At 52.1% G+C, this 18,925-nt stretch overlaps 1 protein-coding gene across 1 annotated transcript; it reads left to right on the top strand.

Annotated features, from left to right (window-relative positions):
- The first annotated feature begins 2,019 nt into the window (after positions 1-2,019).
- FGF21 (fibroblast growth factor 21) lies at positions 2,020-3,990 on the top strand. The gene is made up of 3 exons (XM_003269747.1): positions 2,020-2,254; positions 2,692-2,795; positions 3,700-3,990. Exons 1-3 carry the CDS (start codon positions 2,020-2,022, stop codon positions 3,988-3,990), a joined length of 630 nt encoding a protein of 209 aa, XP_003269795.1.
- Positions 3,991-18,925: the final 14,935 nt, after the last annotated feature.

The following is an 18,925-nucleotide window of genomic DNA, read 5'->3' on the forward strand; positions in this document are numbered from 1 at the left end:
AACAAAGAGTAACAGTAAAAGCTAATGATTAATAATGTTTACACTAATGATTGATACTGTCCATGATCATCTCTATATTTAATTTGTATTATAACTATTCCTATTCTAACTATTTCCTTTATTATACTGAACAGTTTGTGCCTTCAGTCTCTTGCCTCGGCACCTGGGTAATCCTTCCCCACAGACTGACCCTCACATTCAAGATACATGAATGTCAAGGACTCAGGAGTTTGACTTGATTCCCAGAAGTTTAACCATCATCTCCCCAGGCTCAGGACTCCCAGCACCCAGACCTTTCTGCTCACACCCAGCAGTCCAGGCCCCCAGACCCTCCTCCCTCAGACCCAGGAATCCAGGCCCCCAGCCTCTCCTCCTTCAGATCCAGGAGTCCAGACCCCCAGCCCCTCTTCCCTCAGACCCAGGAGTCCAGGCCCCCCGCCCCTCCTCCCTCAGACCCAGGAGTCCAGACCAAAGCCCCCTCCTCCCTCAGACCCAGGAGCCCAAGCTCCCCAGCCCCTCCTCCCTCAGATCCAGGAGTACAGGCCCAGATCCTCCTCCCTCAGACCCAGGAGTCCAGACCCCCAGCCCCTCCTCTCTCAGACCTAGGGGTCCAGGCCCCCAGTCCCTCCTCCCTCAGACCCAGGAGTCCAGACCCCCAGCCCCTCCTCCCTCAGACCCAGAAGTCCAGGCCCCCAGTCCCTCCTCCCTCAGACCCAGGAGTCCAGGTCCCCAGCCCCTCCTCCATCAGACCCAGGAGTCCAGGCCCCCAACCCCTCCTCCCTCAGACCCAGGAGTCCAGGCCCCCAGCCCCTCCTCCATCAGACCCAGGAGTCCAGGCCCCCAACCCCTCCTCCCTCAGACCCAGGAGTCCAGGCCCCCAGCCCCTCCTCCATCAGACCCAGGAGTCCAGGCCCCCAACCCCTCCTCCCTCAGACCCAGGAGTCCAGGTCCCCAGCCCCTCCTCCATCAGACCCAGGAGTCCAGGCCCCCAACCCCTCCTCCCTCAGACCCAGGAGTCCAGCCGCCCAGCCCCTCCTCCCTCAGACATAGAAGTCCTACCCTTGCACCCTTAGGGGCTCCAGGAAATTAGCCAACCTGTCTTCCCTCTGGGTGCCCACTGCAGGGCCTGGCTTGGCTGCCAACTCCAGTCAGGGACTCTCAGCCACCCTCCCCCCAGCTTATTTTAGGAGCACCTGCCTGGGCCTGGGATGGCTTCTCTGGTGAAAGAAACACCAGGATTGCATCAGGGCGGAGGAGGCTGGGATTTCCAGGGTCTGAGCATCTGAGCAGGGACAGATGAGGCTGAGGTTGGCCCACGGCCAGGTGAGAGGCTTCCAAGGCAGGACACTTGTGTCTCCGCTGCTGTCGCTTCTTTCATACAGCAATTGCCGCCTTGCTGAGGATCAAGGAACCTCAGCGTCAGATCACGCCCTCCCCCCAAACTTAGAAATTCAGATGGGGAGCAGACATTTCTCTTGTTCTGCGTGATCTGTATAAATGGTCCAAGAGGTGGTTTTTCCAGGAGCCCAGCACCCCTCCTCCCTCCGACTCAGGGGCTTGAGACCCCAGGTCCTTCTCTCTGAGACTCAGGAATGTGGGCCCCCAGTCCCTTTCACCTGGGTCCCAGCTAACCCGATCCTCCCCTCCCTCGTCCCCTAGACCCAGGAGTCCAGCCCCCCACTGTAAAGACCCCAGGTTACATCATCCATTCAGGCTGCCCTTGCCACGATGGAATTATGTAGCTCCTGCCAAGTGGGTCAAATATCATGGTTCAGGCGCAGGGAGGGTGATTGGGCGGGCCTGTCTGGGTATAAATTCTGGAGCTTCTGCATCTATCCCAAAAAACAGGGGTGTTCTGTCAGCTGAGGATCCAGCCGAAAGAGGACCCAGGCACTCAGGCCACCTGAGCAGCGATCTGTGAATCTGCTCACCTGGACAACTGGAATCTGGCACCAATTTTAAACCACTCAGCTTCTCCGAGCTCACGTCCCAGAGATCACCTGAGGACCTGAGTCATTGATGGACTCGGACGAGACCGGGTTCGAGCACTCAGGACTGTGGGTTCCTGTGCTGGCTGGTCTTCTGCTGGGAGCCTGCCAGGCACACCCCATCCCTGACTCCAGTCCTCTCCTGCAATTCGGGGGCCAAGTCCGGCAGCGGTACCTCTACACAGATGATGCCCAGCAGACAGAAGCCCACCTGGAGATCAGGGAGGATGGGACGGTGGGGGGCGCTGCTGACCAGAGCCCTGAAAGTGAGTGTGGGCCAGAGCCTGGGTCTGAGGGAGGAGGGGCTGTGGGTCTGCATTCCTGGGTCTGAGGGAGGAGGGGCTGGGGGCCTGGGCTCCTGGGTCTGAGGGAGGAGAGGCTGGGGGTCTGGACCCCTGGGTCCGAGGGAGGAGGGCTGAGGGTCTGGACCCCTGGGTCTGAGGGAGGCGGGGCTGGGGATCTGGACCCCTGGGTCTGAGGGAGGAGGGGCTGGGGGTCTGGACTCTTGGGTCTGAAGGAGGAGGGGCTGGGGGTCTGGACTCCTGGGTCTGAGTGGGGAGGGGGCTTTGGTCTGGACTCCTCCTGGGTCTAAGGGAGGAGGGGGGCTGTGGGCTTGGACTCCCAGGGCTGGGACAGAGCTGGGTGGTGGGACAGAGCCAGGTGGGAGAGATCCTGTAAGCACCTTATCGCTTTCTCCCCTTAGGTCTCCTGCAGCTGAAAGCCTTGAAGCCGGGAGTTATTCAAATCTTGGGAGTCAAGACATCCAGGTTCCTATGCCAGAGGCCAGATGGGGCCCTGTATGGATCGGTGAGTTTCCAGGACCCTCCTCACCACCCACCATGCTCCTCCTATCTGTCGTCCTCACAGCCTGGGGAGCCGTGTCTTGTTCATCCCCCCCGGAGCCAGACTTGATTCTATTTGCTCTGCACGCCCCCAGCTGCAACCTTTGGAGGTTGAAGTTGTTGTCATCAATGTTTGCAAGATGAGGAAACTGAGGCCCAGGCCGGGGCACCACTGACCTCAATCATGTGATGTGTGGATGCCGGAGTGGCCTGAGGCTCAGGTTATTGGGAGTCTCGTGATTCAGTAACCCCTGCTCCTGCCCACACAGCCCCTGTGTGCACGGCTCATGCTGGGCACAGAGACACTCGGGGAAGCCATGGCCAGTAAAGTGACCAGGACCTTGAGTGCTAGGGAGACCCCCTGCCTGGCCTTAGAGCGCATTGATGGCTCCGAGGGCTGGAATGTTCTCTGTGAAGTCTGAACTGGGAGGCAGGTCCCTGCAGGAGAGCCCTGGGGTAAAAACAAAAACTGCCTTCCCTGTTTTGTTTCCTAGAGGAGAGGCTGGTGGCCTGGACCCCTGGGTCTGAGGGAGGAGCGGCTGGGGCCTGGACCCCTGGGTCTGAGGGAGGAGGGGCTGGGGCCTGGACCCCTGGGTCTGAGGGAGGAGCGGCTGGGGCCTGGACCCCTGGGTCTGATGGAGGAGGGGCTGGGGCCTGGAACCCTGGGTCTGAGGGAGGAGGCGCTGGGGGCCTGGACTCCTGGGTCGGATGGAGGAGAGACCAGGGTCTGGACCCCTGGGTCTGAGGGAGGAGGCGCCGGGAGCCTGGACCCCTGGGTCTGAGGGAGGCAGGGCTGGGGCCTGGATCCTGGGTCTTACATCAGGAAAACATAGAGGAACCCTGTCTCTGATCCTGTTTTTGTCCCCTAGCTCCACTTTGACCCTGAGGCCTGCAGCTTCCGGGAGCTGCTTCTTGAGGACGGATACAATGTTTACCAGTCCGAGGCCCATGGCCTCCCGCTGCACCTGCCGGGGAACAAGTCCCCACACCGGGACCCTGCACCCCGAGGACCAGCTCGCTTCCTGCCACTACCAGGCCTGCCCCCTGCACCCCCAGAGCCGCCCGGAATCCTGGCCCCCCAGCCCCCCGATGTGGGCTCCTCGGACCCTCTGAGCATGGTGGGACCTTCCCAGGGCCGAAGCCCCAGCTACGCTTCCTGAAGCCAGAGGCTGTTTACTATGCCATCTCCTCTTTATTTATTAGGTTATTTATCTTATTTATTTTTTTATTTTTCTTACATGAGATAATAAAGAGTTCCAGAGGAGGACGAGAATGAGCACGTGTGAGTGTTTGAGGGAAGACATGGCATCTGTTTTGTCTCCCTTGCCCCGGACAACCCCCTTTACACCTCCCCTCACGTGGTCCTAGGGTCCTGGCTTCCCACTGGGCCTCACTTTTCTTTTCTTTTCTTTTTTTTTTTTTTGAGACGGAGTCTCGCTCTGTCACCCAGGCTGGAGTGCAGTGGTGTGATCTTGGCTCACTCCAACTTCCGCCCCCTGGGTTTAAGCAATTCTCCTGCCTCAGCCTCCCGTGTAGCTGTGATTATAGTCGTGTGCCACCACACCCAGCTAATTTTGTAATTTTAGTAGAGATAGGGTTTCACCATGTTGGCCAGGATGGTCTCCATATCTTGACCTCGTGACCTGCCTGCCTCGGCCTCCCAAAGTGCTGGGATTACAGGCTTGAGCCACTGTGCCCAGCCAAGCCTCACTTTTCTACTCTGCTTAAGTGTCCCCAGGGACTCTGGACTATCCCTGCTCTTTGAAAGGACAAGACTGGCCGGGAGTGGTGGCTTACGCCCGTAATCCCAGCACTTTGGGAGACCAAGGCAGGCTGATCACTTGAGGTCAGGAGTTCAAGACCAGCCTGGCCAACATGGTGAAACCCCATCTCTACCAAAAATACAAAAATTAGCCAGGCATGGTGGCGCACACCTGTAATCCCAGCTACTCGGGAGGCTGAGGCAGGAGAATCACTTGAACCCTGGAGGCGGAGGTTGCAGTGAGCTGAGATCAAGCCATTGCACTCCAGCCTGCGTGACAGAGCAAGACTCAAAAAGTCTCAAAATAAATAAATAAATAAACAAATAAATAAAATAAGGCCGGGCACCATGGCTTACGCCTGTAATCCCAGCACTTTGGGAGGCCGAGGCAGGTGGATCGCCTGAGGTCGGGAGTTAGACCAGCCTGGCCAACATGGTGAAACCCCATTTCTACTAAAAATACAAAAACTAGCCAGACGTGGTGGTGGGCATCTGTTGTCCCAGCTACTCGGGAGGGCTGAGGCAGGAAACTCACTTGAACCTGGGAGGTGGAGGTTGCAGTGAGCTGAGATTGTGCCACTGTCTTCCAGCCTGAGCAGTAGAGCGAGACTCCGTCTCAAAAAAATAATTAATTAATTAAAAAAATAAAAATAGCCAGGCACGGTGGCTCACTCCTGTAATCCCAGCACTTTGGGAGGCCGAGGCAGGTGGATCACGAGGTCAGGAGATTGAGACTATCCTGGCTAACACGATGAAACCCCATCTCTACTAAAAATACAAAAACAAAATTAGCCGGGCGTGGTGGCGGGTGCCTGCAGTCCCAGCTACTCTGGAGGCTGAGGCAGAATGGCGTGAATGCAGGAGGCAGAGCTTGCAGTGAGCCGAGATCGCGCCACTGCGCTCCAGCCTGGGCAACAGAACCAGACTCTGTCTCAAAAAAAAAATAAATAAATAAAAATAAAAAATAAATATAAAAATAAAATGAAAGAGCAGGACTTCTTTCTACAACCCCTCAACTTGTGTGAGCATTGTGTAACTATTTCTCATAGCTACCTCAGTAACAGGGGAGCTTTTACGAGGTGACACAGCACACTCACATCCTCATGGGAGATGTAGTTTTCTGGCATCATTTAGCAGCGGGAATGAGATCTGTTGGGCCTCAAATCTGGGACAAGGACTCCTGGGTCATGGAGTAGGTTTGGCGCTAGTGTAACACCCAAGTTCTGGGGAATCAGTGGGCTGGACATCCAGACACCTGGATCACAGACGAACTGGGGACTGCAGACTTAGGCATCCTGGTCTGAGAAAAAAGGGGCTGGAGGGTGGGAGTCTGGGTTCTCAGGAAAAGGAGCTGAAACCTGGAATTCTTCCATCTGAGTCCTTATGAACTTTTTAATATTTATTTATTTGTTTTTATTTATTTTTATTTTTTTTTCCTGAGATGGAGTCTTGCTCTGTCACCAGGCCCGAGTACAGTGGTGCAAACTCGGCTCCCTGCAACCTCTGTCTCCTGGGTTCAAGCGATTCGCCTGCCTCAGCCTCCCGAGTAGCTGGGACTACAGACAAGCGCCACCACGCCCGTTTGTTTGTTTTATTGCTTGTTTGTTTGTTTTGAGACAGAGTTTCACCCTTGTTGCCAAGGCTGAAGTGCAATGGCACAATCTCAGCTCACCACAATCTCCGCCTCCCGGGTTCAAGTGATTCTCCTGCCTCAGCCTCCCGAGTAGCTCGGATTATGGGCATGCGCCACCATGCCCAGATAATTTTGTATTTTTAGTAGAGATGGGGTTTCTCCATGTTGGTCAGGCTGGTCTCGAACTCCCTCCCTCAGGTGATCCGCCCGCCTCAGCCTCCCAAAGTGCCGGGGTTATAAGCGTGAGCCACCGCGCCTGGCTGCTTGTTTTTTGAGACAGAGTCTCGCTCTGTTGCCCAGGCTGGAGTGCAGTGGTGCGATCTCGGCTCACTGCAACCTCCACCTCCTGGGTTCAAGCGATTCTCCTGTCTCAGCCTCCCCAGTAGCTGGGATTACAGGTGTGTGCCACCCCTCCCAGCCTGGACTTCAACTGGGACTCCTTCCATGGGGGTCCTTATGTAATGAGTGTCATAGATTCCAGTCCTGGCAAGCAAGTTGGCTGGTCTCTCTCCCCTCACACAACTGAGATTTCCATATTGTTCTTCAAGCTACTTCCTGGTAGGAAGGAAGCTGGCCCGGGCCAGCCCCGGCTGCTGCAGCCCGGTGGGAGTTGTCATCCTAGGCCCTTCATTTTAAGTCCAAAGTTCAAGTGAGAGAAATATCACAGTCAAAAGGACCTAACTGTTGGTGGCCGAGGGTCACTGGAGGGACTCGATGCCCAGAAAAAATGAAAGTCACCATTTGTAGAAAGTGCAGTTTTCAACTCTGATCACACAAGCCTGGCTCAGTCAAGGGAAGGAAACAGAATTTGAAATTTCACAAAGCTCCCAAGCAGTGGTTTAGGTCCTGGGGGTGACTCAGGTGAGATGTAAGTTCCTTGTCAGAAGAGACCACCTACTTCTGTCAAGGAAAGGCGAGGTGGCCAGTGTAGAAAGGAGGAGGGAGCACTGGGCACCATCCTGACCCGGTTCCCAACTGCCCGCCATGCCAGGCCGGAGACCAGGAGACACAGACCCAGAGGGAAGGGAAGAGACCAATATCCAGACAGAAGGGGGGACAGGGAACCTGAGAGAGGGAGACAGAGACCCAGAGAGAGAGGGAGAGTCCCAGAGAGAGAGAACAGAGACCCAGAGAGAGGGAGACAGAGACCCAGGGAAAAAGGAAGACAGAGACTCAGAGAGAGGGACAGAGACTCAGAGAGAGGGACAGAGACCCAGAGAGAGGGGGGGACAGAGACCCAGAGAGAGGGAGACAGAGACCCAGGGAAAAAGGAAGACAGAGACTCAGAGAGAGGGACAGAGACTCAGAGAGAGGGACAGAGACCCAGAGAGAGGGGGGGACAGAGACCCAGAGAGAGAGGGGGATAGAGACCCAGAGAGAGAGGGGGACAGAGACCCAGAGAGAGAGGGGGACAGAGACCCAGAGAGAGAGGGGGACAGAGGCCCAGAGAGAGAGGGGGACAGAGACCCAGAGAGAGAGGGTAACAGACACCCAGAGAGAGAGAGGGACAGAGACCCAGAGAGAGGGAGACAGAGACCCAGAGAGAGGGAGACAGAGACCCAGAGAGAGAGGGGGACAGAGACCCAGAGAGAGAGAGGGACAGAGACCCAGAGAGAGAGGGGGACAGACACCCAGAGAGAGAGGGGGACAGACACCCAGAGAGAGAGAGGGACAGAGGCCCAGAGAGAGAGGGACAGACACCCAGAGAGGGAGGGGGACAGAGACCCAGAGAGAGAGAGGGACAGAGACCCAGAGAGAGAGGGGGACAGAGACCCAGAGAGAGAGGGTAACAGACACCCAGAGAGAGAGAGGGACAGAGACCCGGAGAGAGAGGGGGACAGAGACCCGGAGAGAGAGAGGGACAGAGACCCAGAGAGAGAGAGGGACAGAGACCCAGAGAGAGAGGGGGACAGAGACCCAGAGAGAGAGGGGGACAGAGACCCAGAGAGAGAGGGGGACAGAGACCCAGAGAGAGAGAGGGACAGAGGCCCAGAGAGAGAGGGACAGACACCCAGAGAGGGAGGGGGACAGAGACCCAGAGAGAGAGAGGGACAGAGACCCAGAGAGAGAGGGGGACAGAGACCCAGAGAGAGAGGGTAACAGACACCCAGAGAGAGAGAGGGACAGAGACCCAGAGAGAGAGGGGGACAGAGACCCAGAGAGAGAGGGGGACAGAGACCCAGAGAGAGAGGGGGACAGAGACCCAGAGAGAGAGAGGGACAGAGGCCCAGAGAGAGAGGGACAGAGACCCAGAGAGGGAGGGGGACAGAGACCCAGAGAGAGAGAGGGACAGAGACCCAGAGAGAGAGGGGGACAGAGACCCAGAGAGAGAGGGTAACAGACACCCAGAGAGAGAGAGGGACAGAGACCCAGAGAGAGAGGGGGACAGAGACCCAGAGAGAGAGGGGGACAGAGACCCAGAGAGAGAGAGGGACAGAGGCCCAGAGAGAGAGGGACAGACACCCAGAGAGGGAGGGGGACAGAGACCCAGAGAGAGAGAGGGACAGAGACCCAGAGAGAGAGGGGTACAGAGACCCAGAGACAGAGAGTAACAGACACCCAGAGAGAGAGAGGGACAGAGACCCAGAGAGAGAGGGGGACAGAGACCCAGAGAGAGAGGGGGACAGAGACCCAGAGAGAGAGAGGGACAGAGGCCCAGAGAGAGAGGGACAGACACCCAGAGAGGGAGGGGGACAGAGACCCAGAGAGAGAGAGGGACAGAGACCCAGAGAGAGAGGGGGACAGAGACCCAAAGAGAGAGGGGGACAGAGACCCAAAGAGAGAGGGGGACAGAGACCCAGAGAGAGAGGGGGACAGAGACCCAGAGAGAGAGGGCGACAGAGACCCAGAGAGAGAGAGGGACAGAGACCCAGAGAGAGGAGGACGGAGATCCAGAGAGAGAGAGGGACAGAGATGCAGAGAGAGAGGGGAACAGAGACCCAGAGAGAGAGGGGGACAGAGACCCAGAGAGAGAGAGGGACAGAGACCCAGAGAGAGAGAGGGACAGAGACCCTGAGAGAGGAAAGGCAGGCAGGGAAGCCGAGAAATGTGTTCAAATGGGGACACGTCAGTGTACCTGAGGACCTTGAACTCCCAACCCTGTTGTACCCCCTTCCTGTAGAAGGAGCCCCTTTCCTCAAGTGGACAGCCTGAGGTGCCCTGTCTGCAAAGCCTGTCCTAGGTTGCTGTCTCGCAGGGAACCACTGATCCTCTGCAGGGTCCAGCCCACCAGCTCTTGATGCTTCTAGACCTGCATCCAGACTCAGCTCCTGGCAGGTTGCACAGGATGAGCTGCAGGGTGTGGGCGGTGAGGGGCTACCATATGCACCCGGAGAATTGCAAGACCTTACCCACTGATATTAACAGAACCCACACTGAGAAGCTGGTCTGGGACGGGATCACTGGGGAATGATGGGGCATGATGGAAGCAATCGAATGTTGAATTGGGATGAATTTATTGACAGAGATTCCACACTCAAGCATTGGCTATAGGGGCTGGGACTGACTCTAGTTCGCTCTCTGGTTGAGTGAAATCTGGACCCCAAATCCTTTGTAAAGGTTGGCCAGGTGCAGTGGCTCACACTTGTAATCCCAGCACTTTGGGAGGCTGAGGCAGGAGGATAACTTAAGGCCAGGAATTTGAGACCAGCCTGGGCAACATAATGAGACACCATCTCTACAAAAATTAAAATTTTGGGCCAGGCACGGTGGTTCACCCCTGTAATCCCAGCACTTTGTAAGGCCAAGATGGGCGGATCACAAGGTCAGGAGATGGAGACCATCCTGCTCAACATGGTAAACCCCGTCTCTACTAAAAATACAAAAATTAGCTGGGTGTGGTGGCACATGCCTGTAATCCCAGCTACTCGGGAGGCTGAGGCACGAGAATCGTTTGAACCCAGGAGGCAAAGGTTGCAGTGAGCCAAGATCATGCCACTGCACTCCAGCCTAGCGACAAAGCGAGACTCCGTCTATTTAAAAAAAAAAAAAAAAAAAAAAATTCAACTACCCTGGAGCCTGAGGTGTGAGGATGACCTGAGCCTGGAAGATTGATGGTGGCTGTGCCACAGCACTCCAGCCTGCGGGACACAGTGAGATCTGGTCTCTAAAAAATAAAAAATCAAATCAGGCATGGTGGCTCACACCTGTAATCCCAGCACTTTGGGAGGCTGAGTGGGGAGGATTGCTTGAGACCAGGAGTTTGAGACCAGCCTGGGTAACATAGCGAGATTCCTGTCTCTACAAAAAATACAAAAATTGGCCAGGTGTAATCCCAGCTACTCGTGGGGCTGAGGTGGGAGGCTCACTTGAGCCCAGGAGGTCAAGACTGCAGTGAGGTATTATGGCACCACTGCACTCCGGAACAAGTAGGCTACAGAGCAAGACTCCATCTAAAAAAACAATTTTTTTTCTCTGTTGTGTCTATTTCCTCTCGTGCTCTTGCTAATTGAGTCTTCACTTATGGTTTTTTTTTCTTTTTTTGTTTTTGAGACGGAGTCACTGTGTCGCCCAGGCTGGAGTGCAGTGGCATGATCTCAGCTCACTGCAACCACCGCCTCCCAGGATCAAGCAGTTCTCCTGCCTCAGCCTCCCAGGTAGCTCGGACTACAGGCGTGAACCAGCACACCCAGCTAATTTTTGTATTTTTAGTAGTGACGGGGTTTTGCGTATTGACCAGGTTGTTCTTCAACTCCTGACCTCAGGTGATCCGTCCACCTCAGCCTCCCAAAGTGCTGGGATTACAAGCGTGAGCCACTGCGCTTGGCCCTGGCTAGTTGAACTTTTACTTTTGTACAGACAGGGTCTCACTATGTTGGCCAGGCTGGTCTTGAACTCCTGGGCTCAAGCAATCCTCCCACCTCGGCCTCCCACAGTGCTGGGATTATAGGTGTGAGCTACTGCGCCTGACTCTTTGTCTTAATTTCCCTCTTCCTATAAGGACGCCAGTCACATAGGATTTAGCACACACCCCAACCCAGTATGAGCTCACCTTAACTTGATTCCATCTACAAAGACCGTATTTCCCAGTAAGATCACATTCAGAGGTTCCAGGTAGACAGGAAGCTTCCAGGACACTATTTTCCCTCAGTGCACAGCTCTACATAAATTTGGTCACACTCCTCTTTTTCTTCTTCTTTTTTTTTGGAGACAGAGTTTCACTCTTGTTGCCCAGGCTGGAGTGTAATGGCACAATTTCGGTTCACCCCAACCTCCACCTCCCAGGTTCAAGCGATTCCTCTGCCTCAGCCTCCCGAGTAGCTGGGATTACAGGCATGCGCCACCATGCCCGGCTAATTTTGTATTTTTAGTAGAGATGGTATTTCACCATGTTGGTCAGGCTGGTCTCGAACTCCCGACCTCAGGAGATCCGCCCACCTCGGCCTCCCAGTGTTGGGATTACAGGTGTGAACCACCGCGCCCACCCTCACACTCCTCTTCTTTTTCTCACATTTAAATGAGCTGTACCCTTAGGAGAAAGTTAGCACTAGGGTGGGCCAGGATAGCTTTCTGAGCCTTAAAAATTTTTAAGTTTGGCTGAGACCAGCCTGACCAACATGGAGAAACCCCATCTCTACTAAAAATACAAAAGTAGCCGGGTGTGGTGGTGCATGCCTGTAATCCCAGCTACTCAGGAAGCTGGGGCAGTAGAATCGCTTGAACCTGGGAGGCAGAGGTTGTGGTGAGCCAAGATTGTGCCATTGCACTCCAGCCTGGGCAACAAGAGGGAAACTCCATCTCACAAAATTAAAAAAAAAAAAAAAAATTTAAAGTTTGGCCGGGCACGGTGGCTCACGCCTATAATCCCAGCACTTTGGGAGGCCGAGGCAGGTGAATCCCCTCAGGTCAGGAGTTCAAGACCAATCTGGCCAACATGGTGAAACCCTGCCTCTACTAAAATTACAAAAATTAGCCGGGCGCAGTGGTGTGCACCTGAGGTCACAGCTACTCGGGAGGTTGAGGCACAGGAATACCTTGAACCCAGGAGGCAGAGGCTGTAGGGAGCTGAGATCGCGCCAGTGCACTCCAGCCTGGGTGACAGAGCAAGACTCTGCCTAAAAAAAAAAAAAGAAAAGAAAAAAAAACTATCCGCGCATGGTGGTGGGCACCTGAGGTCCCAGCTACTCAGGAGGCTGAGGCAGGAGAATCGCTTGAACCCAGGAGGCCGAGGTTGCAGTGAGCCAAGATCATGCCACTGCACTCCAGCCTGGGCGACAGAGCGAGCCCCTGTCTGTCTGTCTGTCTCTCTCTCTCTCTCTATATATATATATACACACATATATATACACATATATACACACACACATATATACATATATATACACACACATATACATATATACACACATATATATACATATATACACACACATATATACACATATATACATATATACACATACATATACATATATACATATATACACACATATATACATATATACACACATATACATATATACATATATACACATATATACACATATATATACACATATATATACACATATATATATACACACAATAAATAAATAGGCTGGCTCTTTGCTGTTTCCCCACAGTACTGTATTCAATATATAACCACTCAGCACAGCCACCTCTCCAATGTTCAGGAGCAAACTGTGTCTCCTTGGTTCTTGCCCCCACCATTATCAGAACCTTCCCTCTGCTTTACTCTCTGAGCGCCTGCCAAGATCAGTTTGGGTTTTGTTTCTCTATTAGTTTTCACCAGTGTGGAGCTTTGTCCTTCCAACAGGGAGGTTCTACTGAGTGAGCATTTCCCAGATCCCTGGGGAGCCAGGCTATTTAGCATCTTTCAGCTTCTCCACCGCACCCTATCCTCACCTACTCACTGGAGTCCCTAGAGATTTGACTACTGTTCTTGTTTTCTTTTCTTTTCTTTTTTGGGGGAGGGGTGGGGGGGGAGGGGGACAGGGTCACTATCACCCAGGCTGGAGTGCAGTGGCACAATCTCAGCTCTCTGCAACCTCTGCCTCCCAGGTTCAAGCAATTCTCCTGCCTCAGCCTCCTAAGTAGCTCAGATTACAGGTGCCCCCACCTGGCTAATTTTTTGGAGTTTTTTTTTTTTTGAGAGAGAATCTCGCTCTGTTGCCCGGGCTGGAGTGCAGTGGGCTCACTGGAACCTCTGCCTCCCAGGTTCAAGAGATTCTTGTGCTTCAGCCTCCCAAGTAGCTGGGACTTCAGGTTTGTGCCACCATGCCCAGCTAATTTTTGTATTTTTAGTAGAGACAGGGTTTCGCCATGTTGGCCAGGCGGCTCTCGAACTCCTGACCTCAAGTGATCTGCCCGCCTCGGCCACCCAAAGTGTTGGATTACAAGCGTGAGCCACTGCACCTGCGAAAACCAATCTGTATCATAACCCCACGGCACCTGAATCATTTCTAAGTGTACAGTTAAGTTGTGTTAAGTATATTCACATTGTTGCACAACCAATCTTCAGAATTTTTTCATCTTATAAAATTGAAACTCTCTACCACAATTAAACCCCAATTCCCCAATTCTCCTCCCCCCCAGCTCCTGGCCACTTTTTCCAGCCCCATTTGTTGAAAACATGGTGGTGAGCTGCTTCAATGACTGAGAAGCTTTTGTACATGGACAGGAAAATTCACAACAATTTGTTTTTTGTTAATGATCAATGAATTTTTAAACAATTATCTTTCCTCTAAACATTCACAGACTACTTCTACAGCTAAAAATAACAAGCCACAAATTTCACAATTGTAGATTTCGCCTAAATATTTGAACAGCGATTGCACATTTAATCAGTGAACTTTTCACAAATCTGATATTGTGGTTTCCCTTAAATGCCATGAATAGGAGAAAAACAGTAATACACTCTGTCATAGTTTTCACAAGTCTGATATACCAGATTCTTACAAATGCTTTAAATATTTTCGAGAAGGCTGGGCAAGGTGGCTTACGCCTGTAATCCCAGCACTTTGAGAGGCCACGGTAGAAGGATTACCTGAGCCCAGGAGTTCTAAACCAGACTGGGCAACATAGCAAAAGCTCATCTCTACTAAAAAAAAAAAAAAAAAAAAAAAAAAAAAAAAAAAAAGAAATAAAAAATTAGCCAAGTGTGGTGATGCGCACCTGTAGTTCCAACTAGTCAAGATGCTGAGGTGGGAGGATCACTTGAGCTGGGGAGGTCAAGGCTACGGTGAGCTGTGATCACACCACTGAACTCCAACCTGGGTGATAGAGACCCTGTCTCAAAAATCAATAAATATGGCCGGTGTAGTGGTTCACGCCTGTAATCCCAGCACTTTGGGAGGCTGAGGTGGGCAGATCACCTGAAGCCATGGTGAAACCCCGTCCCTACTAAAAATACAAAACTTAGCCGAAAGTAGCCGAGTGTGGTGGCGCATGCCTGTAATCCCAGCTAATTAAGTGGCTGAGGCAGGAGAATCACTTGAACCTGGGAGGCGGAGGTTGCAGTGAGCTGAGATCACGCCATTGCACTCCAGCCTGGGCGACGAGTGAAACACCGTCTCAAAAAAAAAAAAAAAAACAAAAAAAACCCTCCCAGAGAGCTCCCTTACCCTTTCACCAAGTGGAAACACAACAAGAAGGTGCCAGCAATGAACCAGGAAACTGGCCCACACCAGACACACAATCTGCTGGTGCCTTGATGTTGGACTCCACACCTTCCAGAACTATGAGAGATACATATTAGTTCCTTAAGCTACACAGTCTGTGGTATTTTTGTTACAACAGCCTGAATGCCCTCTTCCAAGTCAATTCTCACCAAGCCGGCATTCCGGGGCAAAGCCCGTGTTATCTTAGATTTGTCATAACCACATGAATTGGGTTATTTATTTACTTATGAGACGCAGTTTTGCTCTTGTGGCCCAGGCTGGGGTGCAATGGCAAGATCTCGGCTCACTGCAACCTCCGCCTCCTAGATTCAAATAATTCTCCCGCCTCAGGCTCCCGAGTAGCTGGGATTACAGGCATCGGCCACCACGCCCAGCTAATTTTTTTGTATTTTTAGTAGAGACGGGGTTTCACCATGTTGGCCTGGCTGGTCTCAAACTCCTGACCTCAGGTGATCTGTCCGCCTCGGCGTCCCAAAGTGTTGGGATTTCAGGCATGAGCCACCGCGCCCAGTCGACTCAGAGTGTCTTATTTTTATAATACAGCCTGAAAAACTTGTTCTAAGTCATAGTATTGTAATAGGTTGGGACATGAGATAATTTCACGGCTGTTTGTTCCAGGACCTTCTCCGGGAAACATGTGGTGCATTTTCTCTTTGTTACACACTCAGGGTGAGCCCGTTTTTCCTCCACTCGTTTGGGTGAAGCTTCGCCGCTGTCTCTGCCACAAAGCTGACCCTCCAGCTCTGTGACCCCCTTGGCAGCTGGCACCAGCAGCATGGAGGCCCTGGCAGGGGGCTGGCTGGCAGGAGGAGGGGTGTAGGGACTTCTCACCAGCCCCTGGTTCCACACTGCATCTTGCCAGGAGCCAGGGACAGCAATGGCCCCAGCTTCCTGTTACTTTCTGCTCTTCCGGAAGTAGATTTCCAGGCCCCTCAGACAGAGGTCCCAGCCTCCACGAAGCCACGCCTTCTTGGAGGTCGGAGACCGGCTGCCTGCAGCCCCCTCCCTAGAGGTCTATTTAGTTTGCATAGTCACCGTTTTTTCATAATAAAACTTAAAAAAAAAAAAAAAGACCAATTAAAACCTGTAAAACAGGTGGCAGGTGATCAGAATTAGAATGCTTTGAAATCTTTTGTTATTCTGGAATATGACAGAATGATTATATTTAGATTTTGTCACTTTAAGGATGCATGTTAAAATTTCAAGAGTGGGCCAGGCACTGTGGCACACCCCTGTGATCCCAGCACTTTGGGAGACCGAGGCAGGAGGATCGATTCCTTGAGCCCAGGAGTTTGAGACCAGCCTGGGTAACATGGTGAGACACCATCTCTAAAAAAACATACAAAAATTTGCCGGGCATGGTGGCACACACCTACAGTCCCAGCTACTTGGGAGGCTGAAGTGAGTGGGTCTCCTGAATCCAGGAGTTTGAGGCTGCAGTGAGCTATGATTGCACCATTGCACTCCAGCCTAGGTGACGGAGCAAGACCCTGTCTCTAAAAATAGATAAATAAATTTTCTTAACTTGGAAATGGTCACAAACATTTAAAAATTTGGAAGTACAGTACAAGCAATTCTTATTTTCCAGAACCATTTGAAAGTCACATGTGCCCTTGAAACCCCATCACTCCATTAACACATACTCCAGTGTATACTTTCTGCAAACAAGGACATTCTCCTACACAACCACAGCACAGCCGCCAAAATCAGGAAAGTAGCCTTGAGCCAAGACTACTGTGGAATCATCAGACCTCCTTCATGTTTGCCACATGTCCCAGTGATGCTTTTTATGGCAAAAGAAGGCAGTTCAGAGCCGGGCGTGGAGGCTCACACCTGTAATCCCAACACTTTGGGAGGCCAAGGCGGGTGGATCACCTGAGGTCAGGAGTTCGAGACCAGTCTGGCCAACATGGCAAAACCGTGTCTCTACTAAAAATGCAAAAATTACCAAAAATGGATGCCTGTAACCCCAGCTACTCGGAAGGCTGAGGCAGGAGAATCACTTGAACCCTGGAGGAAGAGGTTGCAGTGAGCCGAGATCGTGCCACTGCACTCCAGCCCAGACGACAAGAGTGAAACTCTGTTTCAAAAATAATAATAATAATAATAATAATAATAATAAAATAGCCGGGCGTGGTGGCGGGCACCTGTAATCCCAGCTACTCAGGAGGCTGAGGCAGGAGAATCCCTTGAACCTGGGAGGTGGAGGTTGTAGTGAGCCATGATTGTACCACTGCACTCCAGCCTGGGCAACAAAGTGAGACTCTGCTCTCCTCACCGCCAAAAATAAAAAGAATGCAGTTCAGGGTCATGCACTGCTTCTGAGGGCAGGTCTCTTTGAAAGTCAGGAAGGACAGTTCCTCAGTCTTCCCTGGTGTTCATGACCTTGGCATTTGGAACATTACAGGCCGGTTATCAAGTCGTCTCTCCCTCCGTGTGGATTTATTTGATGTTTCCTCGTGATCGGATTCTTTGGCAGCACAACGACTGAGATCATGTTGTGTGTTTCTCACTGGAAGTCAGGTCACTCGCGGCGTCCACCTCTCCAGTTTCTGATGACATTTGCTTCAGTCACATGATGCAAGTGGCATCAGCCGGACTTGTCCTTGCCAAGCAATGAGAGCTTTGAAACTATACTAATATCACATTCCTCAGGAAATCTTCAGGATTTTTTGTTTTCTTTTTTTTTTTTTGAGACAGAGTCTCACTCTGTCGCCCAAGTAGCTAGGACCACAGGCACACGCTATGACGCCCGGCTAATTGTTTGTATTTTTGGTAGAGACGGGGTTTCATCATGTTGCCCAGGCTGGTCTTGAACTCCTGATCTTAAGTGATCCACCACCTCGGCCTCCCAAAGTGCTGGGATTACAGGTGTGAACCACCGTGCCTGGCCCAAGTTATTATTTTTTTAATTAATTTATTTTTTAGAGACAGGATCTTGCTCTATTGCCCAGGCTGGAATGCAGTGGTGCAATCATAGCTCACTGCAGCCTTGACCTCACTGGACTCAGTGATCCTCTCACCTCAGCCTCCTGAGTAGCTGGGAACAGAATGCCATCACTGCAGGATGCCATGCCTGGCCCTTCCAGTTATTAATGGATTTATTTATGTCTGTGTGGACCCATGGTTTCCTATTTTATTCCATGAGTTATAATCAGTTATATCATTCTCTATTTTTGGTGTTCAAACTTATTTATTTTGATGCTCTTTTTATTTACGTTTTTTTTCTTTCAAGATAGAGTCTCCATCTGTCACCCAGCCTAGAGTGCAGTGATGCGATCTCAGCTCACTGCAACCTCCACCTCCTGGGTTCAAGCGATTCTCCTGCCTCAGCCTCCTGAGTAGCTGGGACTACAGGCGTGCACCACCACATCCAGCTAATTTTTTTTTGTATTTTTAGTAGAGACGAGGTTTCATCATGTTGGTGAGGCTGGTCTCAAATTCTTGACCTCGTGATCTGCCTGCCTCAGCCTCCCAAAGTGCTGGGATTATAGGCGTGAGCCACTGTACCCGGCTCTTTATTTACTTTTTGGGGTACTCTGTATTTAGTCCTCTATTTTCCCAATGGGAGCCCCCTCAAGCTGGTGGCTATGTGCTTTGTTTGTTTGTTTGTTTATTTTTGAGACAAGGTCTTGCTCTGTCACCCAGGCTGGAGTGCAATGGTACTATTCGGCTCACTGCTACCTCCGCCTCCCAGGCTCAAGCCTTCCTCCCACTTCAGCCCCCTAAGTAGCTGGGATTACCAGGTGTGCACCACCACGCCCGGCTAATTTTTGTATTTTCAGTAGAGACAGGGTTTCACCATGTTCCCTAGGCTGGTCTTGAACTCCTGGCCTCAAGTGATCTGCCTGCCTCAGCCTTGCAAAGTGCTGGGATTGCAGATGTGAGCTACCGTGCCCAGCCTGTTTGTTTGTTTTAATCAGCTCTCAAGGGCTTGGAAACTATGCGTTTTTGACGTGCCTCCATTAGTCACACTTGAGTCGTTTCTGATTTCTGGTACAGCAAAATGTTCTAAGCTCATTTTTTTCTTTCTCTAAACCAGCTCTAGAATCAGCCGTTTCTCCAAAGAGCTCTGGTTCCTT

Source organism: Nomascus leucogenys, chromosome 10 (assembly GCF_006542625.1).
Source record: "Nomascus leucogenys isolate Asia chromosome 10, Asia_NLE_v1, whole genome shotgun sequence".
Lineage (NCBI taxonomy): Eukaryota > Metazoa > Chordata > Mammalia > Primates > Hylobatidae > Nomascus > Nomascus leucogenys.

Excerpts from the sequence above, each read along its gene's own strand:
- FGF21 (XM_003269747.1), top strand. The coding sequence starts at position 2,020 with ATGGACTCGGACGAGACCGGGTTCGAGCACTCAGGACTGTGGGTTCCT. Across the intron at positions 2,255-2,691 it reads TGCTGACCAGAGCCCTGAAA|GTCTCCTGCAGCTGAAAGCC; the intron begins GTGAGTGTGGGC and ends TTCTCCCCTTAG. Across the intron at positions 2,796-3,699 it reads ATGGGGCCCTGTATGGATCG|CTCCACTTTGACCCTGAGGC; the intron begins GTGAGTTTCCAG and ends TTTGTCCCCTAG.